This window comes from Diadema setosum, chromosome 14 (assembly GCF_964275005.1).
Source record: "Diadema setosum chromosome 14, eeDiaSeto1, whole genome shotgun sequence".
Lineage (NCBI taxonomy): Eukaryota > Metazoa > Echinodermata > Echinoidea > Diadematoida > Diadematidae > Diadema > Diadema setosum.
The window spans coordinates 1386781-1397865 of record NC_092698.1 but is presented as its reverse complement, the minus strand read 5'-3'; the positions used below and the strand labels follow the sequence as shown (position 1 = coordinate 1397865).

The 11085-nt window shown below is 39.7% G+C and overlaps 1 protein-coding gene across 1 annotated transcript; it reads right to left on the bottom strand.

The window, feature by feature from the left end:
- Positions 1–4379: 4379 nt before the first annotated feature.
- LOC140237819 (uncharacterized) lies at positions 4380–9481 on the bottom strand. Its single transcript, XM_072317748.1, has 4 exons — positions 9277–9481; positions 6786–8144; positions 5819–6021; positions 4380–4637 (listed from the first exon to the last, which is right to left on the bottom strand). The coding sequence occupies exons 2-4, from the start codon at positions 8120–8122 to the stop codon at positions 4510–4512; spliced, it is 1668 nt and encodes a 555-aa protein (XP_072173849.1). The 5' UTR covers positions 8123–8144; positions 9277–9481; the 3' UTR covers positions 4380–4509.
- Positions 9482–11085: the final 1604 nt, after the last annotated feature.

Genomic DNA, 11085 nt, shown 5'->3' with positions numbered 1-11085 from the left:
TGCCTCCGCCATAATGCATGATTTTCCCAATAGGTCTAGATAGTACATGTGGACACTGTGTGATTACATTTTCACAAAATTGGCAAAATATTGGAATGACAAGTTTGTCACAAATGTGTTGAATGTTCACCTTCTTTGACGTAGGTTTAATTGGATGTATAGGAGAGCATGTATCTAGGGATTTAAGGACTTTAACTTGACTTTGAACCATTCATACATATAGGCATTGAGTAATTTTCAAGGTACAGGTGTGGAGAAAAAGTGCAATTTCTGAATTGAATAGTAAATTGTTACCATTTTCATCTGGCCCTTGACCCTAAAATTCATGAGATAATTACTTTCAGGTAGAACATGCATAATATGTACTAAGTTTAAAGGTAACTTGAGCCACTTCCGAGATATGGAGGAAAAAGTTAGTTCAGCACTTTCAATTGATCTTTGACCTTTTGACCTTTGAGGCAAAAAGAGAGAAAAAAAAAAACTTTCCAGAGAATTTCTATTAGGTTACACACGCATACACCAAGTGTAAAAAAATAACCCTGCTGGCATTGCATAAATATGAGGGTAATAGTAAAATTTTGAAGTCTTGTACTTGACCTTTGACCCCTGACCTTTGACCCCATGAACCCTACATTCTCTAGATAATCACTTCCAGTCAGTACATGTATATACTATGTTCCATGAAGATACCTTGAACAATTTTCCAAGGTACAGAGAAAAAAAAGAAGTTTTAATATTTCTACTTGACCTTTTGACCTTTGACCTCATGACCCAAACTTTCACCAGAGAATCTTAATTGGGTAATACATGTATACACTAAGTTCCAAGAAAATATTTTCAGGCATTCAATAGATATGGAGGAAATAGTGAAATTTTATGTATTTGACCCTGACCTTTTGACCTTTGACCTTTGACCTCATGACCCAAACTTTCACCAGAGAATCCTAATTGGATAATACATGTATACACTAAGTTTCAAGAAAATATCTTCAGGCATTCAATAGATATGGTGGAATAGTGAAATTTTATGTATTTGACCCTGACCTTTTGACCTTTGACCTTTGACTTCATGACCCAAACTTTCACCAGAGAATCTTAATTGGGTAATACATGTATACACTGAGTTTCAAGAAAATATCTTCAGGCATTCAATAGATATGGTGGAAATAGTGAAATTTTATGTATTTGACCTTGACCTTTTGACCTTTGACCTTGAGCATGTGCACCCAAAAGTTGATAGGCACAACTTCACCCCCTAATACACATACATGCCAAGTTTCATTAGGATACCTCAACAGGTTTCGATAGTTACCTTGTCCACAAAATTCATTACGGACGGACGGAAGGACGGACGGACGGACAACCCGAAAACATAATGCCTCCGGCACCACTTCGTGGCGGAGGCATAAAAAACAAAACTGGAACAAAGTTCATGCTGTATTCACCAACGGTTCATTTCTGCACACAAATTTTCGAGCGACTCACTCTTTCTCAAGTATTGATACTGAGAGAACAATAACAAATGAGCCATAACTATATTGCAACCATGTTACCAAGGAAGTGCGCTTTAATGCATTGATGCTGGGCATCCTAGCACCCAGCGCGCATCCTGGCAACAGTGTAATATTACGCCATAATACAATGACGTGGCCTGATTGATATAGAAGTAATTCCTCTGAAGACGCAGATGTGGTGGTGATGTAAAAGCAGTACATTATTCCTTTCAAAATTCCACATACACATAAATTAACTTTAGTTGCAGTGAATAGACAATCTATATATATATATATATATATATATATATATATATATATATATATATATATATATATATATATATATGGCAACAAATTATGCACCTGGGACGTAGCTGTTCGTATTGCAACCCCTTTATTAAGCTTTCAGGCTTCGCCCTTCGTCAGAAAGACTTGTTGCCAATACATTTAAGTCTCCTTGCACCACCCCTCCCCCCCCCCCCCATGTTTAGTTTCAGCCCATTGCTGCCGATATATCATATATATCATATTATCTTGATTTACAACATACTGGTATTAACACATTGACACTCAAGAACAATAGTTGAACTAATTATACACTCAAAAATAAAATGCATTTTATAGCATTTTATGCAACTTCATCATAACCAAGGCAATCTGTGTATGCATTGTGTTGGTAATATCAGCAATGAATGCCACTTTAAGATCGTTGTAAGCAGTGATGAGAGTGACGTGGACTTTCTCCTTCAAAACACTCCATGGTGAATTTGACGTTCGGGTAGTGTGCTGTGAAAGTATCAATGAAAATTGCTAGATCAAGAGCATCCTTCGTCTGCTGTAGGTCATCACTAACAATCTTTTGTCTGTGGTAGGCTTCAAACAGTACACATCTTGCAGAGCTATTCATCCCATTAGACATTTGAACACTTCCAGAGCATGATGCTAGAACTGACTGCTCATCCAGCTCATGTAAAGAAAGAAAGAAAATAAATTTGGTGCTGATACATAGGAAGGTGGAAACAAACAGGCCCCCCCCCCCCAAAAAAAAAAAAAAAAAACTAGAAATGTCGCTTTGGCGACTGGTATGCCTCCGCCATAATGCATGATTTTCCCAATAGGTCTAGATAGTACATGTGGACACTGTGTGATTACATTTTCACAAAATTGGTAAAATATTGGAATGACAAGTTTGTCACAAATGTGTTGAATGTTCACCTTCCTTGACGTAGGTTTAATTGGATGAATAGGAGAGCAGGTATCTAGGGATTTAAGGACTTTAACTTGACTTTGACCCATTCATACATTTAGGCATTGAGTAATTTTCAAGGTACAGGTGTGGAGAAAAAGTGCAATTTCTGAATTGAATAGTAAATTGTTACCATTTTCATCTGGCCCTTGACCCTAAAATTCATAAGATAATTACTTTCAGGTAGAACATGCATAATATGTACTAAGTTTCAAGGTAACTTGAGCCACTTCCGAGATATGGAGGAAAAAGTTAGTTCAGCACTTTCACTTGATCTTTGACCTTTTGACCTTTGAGGCAAAAAGAGAGAAAAAAAAACTTTCCAGAGAATTTCTATTAGGTTACACACGCATACACCAAGTGTAAAAAAATAACCCTGCTGGCATTGCATAAATATGAGGGTAATAGTAAAATTTTGAAGTCTTACACTTGACCTTTGACCCCTGACCTTTGACCCCATGAACCCCACATTCTCTAGATAATCACTTCCAGTCAGTACATGTATATACTATGTTCCATGAAGATACCTTGAACAATTTTCCAAGGTACGGAGAAAAAAAAGAAGTTTTAATATTTTTACTTTACCTTTTGACCTTTGACCTTTGACCTCATGACTCAAACTTTCACCAGAGAATCTTAATTGGGTAATACATGTATACACTAAGTTTCAAGAAAATCTCTTCAGGCATTCAATAGATATGGTGGAAACAGTGAAATTTTATGTATTTGACCCTGACCTTTTGACCTTTGACCTCATGACCCAAACTTTCACCAGAGAATCTTAATTGGGTAATACATGTATACACTAAGTTTCAAGAAAATCTCTTCAGGCATTCAATAGATATGGTGGAAATAGTGAAATTTTATGTATTTGACCCTGACCTTTTGACCTTTGACCTCATGACCCAAACTTTCACCAGAGAATCTCAATTGGGTAATACATGTATACACTAAGTTTCAAGAAAATATTTTCAGGCATTCACTAGATATGGTGGAAATAGTGAAATTTTATATATTTGACCCTGACCTTTTGACCTTTGACCTTTGACCTCATGACCCAAACTTTCATCAGAGAATCTTAATTGGGTAATACATGTATACACTAAGTTTCAAGAAAATCTCTTCAGGCATTCAATAGATATGGTGGAAATAGTGAAATTTTATGTATTTGACCCTGACCTTTTGACCTTTGACCTTTGACCTCATGACCCAAACTTTCACCAGAGAATCTCAATTGGGTAATACATGTATACACTAAGTTTCAAGAAAATATTTTCAGGCATTCACTAGATATGGTGGAAATAGTGAAATTTTATATATTTGACCTTGACCTTTTGACCTTTGACCTTGAGCATGTGCACCCAAAAGTTGATAGGCACAACTTCACCCCCTAATACACATACATGCCAAGTTTCATTAGGATACCTCAACAGGTTTTGATAGTTACCTTGTCCACAAAATTCATTACGGACGGACGGAAGGACGGACGGACGGACGGACGGACGGACGGACGGACGGAAGGACGGACGGACGGACGGACGGACGGAAGGACGGACGGACGGACAACCCGAAAACATAATGCCTCCGGCACCACTTCGTGGCGGAGGCATAAAAAAAAAAAAAATCCACCTGTTGCTGGAATAGTAGCAGATTGATAGGTTACACACTGCCATCTCAAACTGCCCTGACAATCAGGTTCATAGCACCCTGTAATGTGCTGAGACCATTGGCAATGGTCAGCTTCACGACAGTTCCCATGATTCCTAATCACTGTGTAGGTATCAGTTTGGCTATCTCGTCCGTCCACACTCTGTGTCTTGCTTCATCCAGGCCTTCTCTCAGAAAGTCTAAGAGTCGCTTGATGTCACGGATCACATCCTTGAACTCCTTCCCATCTGTATATGAATGCAAGGGAAAGAAAGGTATTTGAAGTCCATTGCTGATATGGGTACAAATGGAATGACAGTAATAAAATTGGAGGACATTGTATGCATCTCAAACAGTAACTGGCAATAGATAGGCCTATCCAAGACATATGTATCTTTAAACAGTCACAATCTAAAAATACATCCACTGCTTTTTATACCACAGGTCTACATGTAGACACAAAGACAGAATCTAACAAATAATATAAAACAGAATACACATGATATAAAGCTAAGATGTAGAAACATATTGACAAGACAGAAACAAATGGAAAAGTTTTTATCAGGTGTACAAACGTGTACATTTCATGAAGAAGGTGAGCTTACACTTAAGAAATTCTCAAATCTTGATTTTAGCTGTGCGAAAATTAAAGAGATGATATAGTATTGGTGGAGATGAGGATTGGGTTTTACCTTACCAAGAAACCACTTATGAAATAGTACAGAGCATACCATTCTAAAGAGGAATTCAAAGTTTCTTTGATGAAAATCGGTTTTGTAATGGCCAGGACATCCAAAACCAAAGTAAAACAAAGGTGGGTCCCATCTTTTACTAGGATCACTCTGCTTTGGATCATCTGAGCCATTTCAAAAACAATTTTCATCAAATAAATGTTGAATTCCTCTTGGAATTACATGCTCTTTTGCATTTCAGAAGAGGTTTCTCATTATCTCACACACAAAAAAAAAATGTTAGAAACCTGAACTTAGCTCTCAACTAAAACTATACGATCCCTTTAATTTACTCATTTTGACAGGGGGTGGGGGAAGATCAGCTGGAGACGCTACTTCATCTCCACTTGGTAGATATCAAATATACTGAGATGTCTTCTGATAACAATAACAAATGTCTCACAATTTCCTTGAAGTAATTGAGGTTTATTTGAGTGACCTATGATTAAATGTTGGCATGTCTGTCTCAACAAGCCTACAATGTATGTTCAATTTGTGGGTGTTTTCGCCTAATTACATGCTAATAGGTAAACATGCATATTTTTTTTTCTTTCTGGTATTTGTCCTTTTCTTGAGGCCACACACTGAATCTGTTTGGATAATATAAAGATACTGTTGCTAGTAAGACTGTTGGCTGCTGGAACCCATCCTCCTTCCCTTCACCCCCCCCCCCCCCCCTTCTCCTTTAGAGACCCCACCTCTGATCATCATGGCCCAATTGGCAAAGGCTCTGCTTGCTAAGACATCCAGAAGCCTATCAGGGTAGATGTTCTGCGATGCCATAGAAACCGCCAGTGTGAGAACATGGTGTCCATCTTCACTTGATATCAGGGCGACATGGTCCGCCAACATGTTTGCTATCCTACTGGACGATGACGGGAAACTCCAGCTGGATGGAGGTCTGAGCATCATTCAACCAAAATGAAAGGAAAGGAACATGTACACATGTTACATTACCTCCACATTACTCTCTTGTGCATAATACTGTATACGCTGTTATTTTCGCGTACAGATATTTTTCACGAATGACGTGGTCATAGACATTTTCGTGAGATGTTGTTTTCGCGAATCGACACCGACGCTTTCATTGATGCTCTATTAACAAAGCGCATGCAGACAATTTCACGTGTTGTTAAATTCGTAATCCAACTGTGATTCGCGAAATTCGCGAAAATTAAACCCTCACGAAAATAACAACTTATACAGTAAGTAGCCGACTCTTGTTGAGGAAAGAAATTGGCATTTCATTTCAAACAATTGTAATTTCAGAACCCACATTGTAACATACAGCATATGAATAGATAGTTTGTGATTGCAAATACTAGATTTTACAAACTTCATTTGTACAACACCTCCCAACAATGTTTTAATTAACAAAATCGACAGGATTTTGATATATGTACTGGAAAACATACATAACCCCCCCCCCCCCAAAAAAAAAACAAACAAACAAACACACACACACAAAGTAAAACAAACAATAGAGGAAGGAGGCAGTAGGAATAATTGAGAAAATGCTCATCTAATTTGGTTTCAATTTTGACACTGATGTTTTACATGCTACCAGAGACTTTGATATTGGGTGAGCATCTCTTATATTGTTATGGGATACTGGAACTGTACATTTTCCATCAAATATCACCTCAAGAGTTGAAATCAGAATACCTGTGGTTTACTTCAGCCAGTGTTTTCATCAGAGTTGTGAAGTCAGTCAAGGTAATCTCCCCTGGATGTCCATTCATCACTCTCCGGATGACAGAATCAAACAGCAGAGGTGCCTCGATGTCCAGGGTACCATAGACCTTGACTGCATCAATCAGCCACTGTATCTTCCATTCTGCCAAACACTCCAGGATTCGGTCGCAAGCCGCTTCAAAGAAGTTCACATCCGCATATCGAAGACCTCCTAAAGCACAAATTACTCCATGCAGCTCTTCATCTGATATGTCTTTCATTTGTGCAGTCAAGACAGGACAAGCCAGCTCCAGGAGTATGTCCAGTTTGTAATTCATACGATGGAGAGCCTTGACGGCCTGAATGATGTTGTCCACAGTCCTCTCCTCATTAGTAGCGAGGATTGCAAGGAGCATGTTGGCAAGTTTGCCACGAGGAACACTCTCAAGAGTTGAGCCGACAGCACTGATGATATTCAGAACCTGAGAGAGAGTAGTCAGTCGAGAGATGTGCCTCGGGGTCAGAAGGCTCACGGCCGTCGTGAGAGCCGACACTCTGGGATCATTCTGATCCAAGCGATTCAGGACACCAGCAAAGTGGGCAAGTTCGGAAGCATTGAATGTGTTTATCCGATGTTCTGCCTGAGCTAGGAAGGTGTACATCATGCTACTTTTTAGAGGTATCTGCAGTTTTTGCAGGGCACCCAACACTTCTACGTACAGGGCATTGTCCATGTGGCGAGATTGCTGCAAAGCTTCATGACACAAATCCTTAAACTTTGGGTTATATAAAACCGGTGCTGTTGTGATCCTAACCAGTCCGTGGGTTTGTGCAGAACTAGACCTCTTGTCATCCAAGTGAATGTCTGCCAGTTTGGACAGGGCACGGCCAACATGCACCTCCGTCCATCTTCCCTGACAACCTTCCAAGACCCTGATGACTTCAGAGGCTGACGAGGCATCATGGATTTCCTGCAGGACGGAGAGCGATTGCTGGTCAAGATCCTCCAACTGCACCAGGGCAGAACTAGGGGCATCCTTGAAGTCCTTCTTATGTGGTCGATCCAAATGTCCAAGGGGCCACTGCCATGGTGGCTGCGAATATCCTCTCCATTGCATCTGACATCCTCTGAATTTCTGAAGCACCAACACAGCTTTGCCCACAACATCTGCAGACAATACTGAATGCGGCCTCATTGCACGTTCTTGTACAATAGGATGCTTGAATCTATTTACCAACAATGTGTTCTGAACTCTAAGCTTGCAACTTGAGCAGTATCGGAACATGAAGCATCTGGAGGTGGACATTATTTGTGGATTGCAGGCCATAATTCATTCTGTTTAGCAGAAACTGTTGAGAGAATGATGGAAAAAGGGTGAAGTATAAACATTATCAAACAAAAACAGAAAAGAGCTGTATGTAGGCCCTACAACAATGTATGTTTGCATGGAAAACTTGAAACTTGATTTACTGAGGGGGAAAAAAGGTTGCATAATGGTACCCCTACACGCCTAGCCTAATTGTTTTGCCATATATCTCGCCATCAAACATTTTACGTTTACAGTGTCACATTTAACATACAAACACACACACACACACCATATCACGTCATAATGTACATGTAGGCCAGGCCTACACATATTGCCATACTCGTACTAGATCCTATCTATAGACAGCATGGAAAATAATGCTTGACCGAAAGATCGGTCTGTATCTGTCATCGGGGATATGTTCCGCGGAGACTGCATTTGGCTTCACGAATCTCCTCCTATATGAGGAGAGTGATATTAAACGTCAATAAAAATAAAAGACTCCTCCGGACGGACAGATCTTTCTGTCTAGGAAAATGCAAACTGCAACCAGGGGTTTAAAACAATGCCTGTGTACATGGTGTAAGCATCATATACGGTACATGTGCTATCTACAAACATTGATCTAGATGTATTGTAAACATGGTAAAGCTTCAATAAATTTAATTAAAACTCTTCTCTGTAGTAGATTCCATAATTCCTATTACCGTTACACAGAGATTCCAACTCTCCCGTTTTCGACGGGAGATCTCCCGCCGAAAACCCATTTTTGCAATATCTCCCGTTCTCCCGCAGGGGATTTGATTTCTCCCGCCCTGGCCTGGCTCTGTGTCTCCCGGTGGAAAGGATTTCTTACTTATTGCTATCGTATGTTGAAAAAAATATTAAAGCCTTAGATAGCACCGGAGAACATCTATAGAACCCTAGCCTAGGAACTTAGCGCTTCGCACACATCAACTTGGAGTCTCCCGTTTGCTAGGGGTTTCGGGCGGGAGAATCTCCAGATCAGAAGGTGCTTGGGGTTGGAGTCTCTGGGTACAAAACTTTATACATTATTAGGATCTAGACTCTAACAGTTAGAGTCTAGAGTTCTATAAAATTTACCAGAATGTTTAGAGTAGTGGTAGGAAAAGTCAGATCTCGAGCGAAGAGGGAATAAAAGTAAAACTTACCCGGGTTGTAGAGGATCTAAGCACGTCCGTGAAAGTTTTTCGCATTCATAAACAAATCATCATATCAAAATGTGTACTGTCGAAGTTAGAACAAACGACACACTCTCTGCTCTGATAGCATAAAACATACAAATCTACGTTTGGGACTAGAGACTGAGCTGAGTCTGAAGCGTTCGACATTGTAATACTTGTACAGTGCTAGTGGTTTATTACGACTTGTTTGACTGGCGACTGCACTTTGCGAGATCGAGCAGGCGGACCATGCGTGGTTTGTGAAGTTAGTCTCCTAAAAATACGTCAACAACAATATTTTACAGCACATTCTGAACCATTTCGGGGCAAGTTGGTATAGTATACAAAACAGAATTAACGTGGTCAATCCATAAGACTTATTCGAAGAAGAAAACAAACGAAAGAAGGAGATGGAGAAGAAGAAGAAGAGGAAGAAGATGAAGAAGAAGAAGAAGAAGAAGAAGAAGAAGAAGAAGAAGAAGAAGAAGAAAAAGAAGAAGAAGAAGGATAAACAGAATTAGGAGAAGAAAGAGGGAAAAGGATGAGGGGAGGAGGATCTGGGAGGACGAGAATTAATTCAATTCAATCTATTGAAAACCAAACCAAACATAGTCCCCAAGAAGCACAGCTTGTGAGTGGGGCCTACTGTAACATATATAACACATTAACATATAAAAACATTTATAACATTTATAACAGTTATAACATTTAAAACATTTATAACATACATTTATATACAGATGTACAAGAAAAAGAAAAAGAAGAAGAAAAAAACCATGAAACATTGAAGGTAACATAGCGTAAGTCTCCCCCACCCCCTCCCCCCGCTGATAATGATATTTGAAATGTGCTAGAGCATCAATTGGTCACACACACACACAGAAGGAAAATTTAGAAAGAGAAAGCTTTCTCAATTCTTCTCCCCCTGGCTGCCGCGGGGGGGGGGGGGAGGGGGGAGATGTGTAACCATTGCAATGAAGAATAATTTAGAGGGAGAAGCTGCAGGAAGATGAGGGGGAACAAAAAAGTAGAGGCAGATCCAGACGGGGGCGCACCGGGCGCGCGCCCCCTCGATCTTTATTTTTTGTTAAAACAAAAGAAATCACTCAAAGAAAAAATGGGGGGGGGGCACGTGCGCCCTCCATTAATTTTGTAAAGGCTCCTTCCCTCTATGGAATTCCTGGATCCACCCCTGGTAACAGTGGGGGGAAAAAAGTGTTATAAAAAGCTGCTCAGAGACAGTAGTGCAACAGTGGCTTAGATAAATATCGCGATTCCATCTCAATTCCTATCCTAAGCTTAAAGGGATCGTATATAGTTTTGGTTGAGACCTAATTTCAGGTTTCTAACATTTTTGGGCGAGATAATGAGAAACTTCTTTTGAAAAATGAAAGAGCATGTAATTCCATGAAGAATTCAACGTTTATTGGATGAAAATTGGTTTTGAAATGGCTGAGATATCCAAAACAGAGCGATTCTAATAAGTGTGGGACCCACACTTTATTACGATCACTTTGTTTTTCTTTGTTTTTGAATGTCTCAGCCATTCCAAACCCGATTTTCATCAAATAAACTTTAGCTCTGTACTATTTCATAAGTGTTTTCTCGCAAAAAGTTAAAAGTCCAATTCTCATCTCCACCAATACTGTACCATGCAACTATGAAACAGAACTCATGGCCCATTGTGACATCTGTTCTCAGTAAGGAAAGAAATGGAACACTCAAAGAAGGGTCGCTGATGTAGGAAATGAAGGGTAGAGGGCAGGTCTAAGACTTCTATCTCCTCCTACAGGGCCT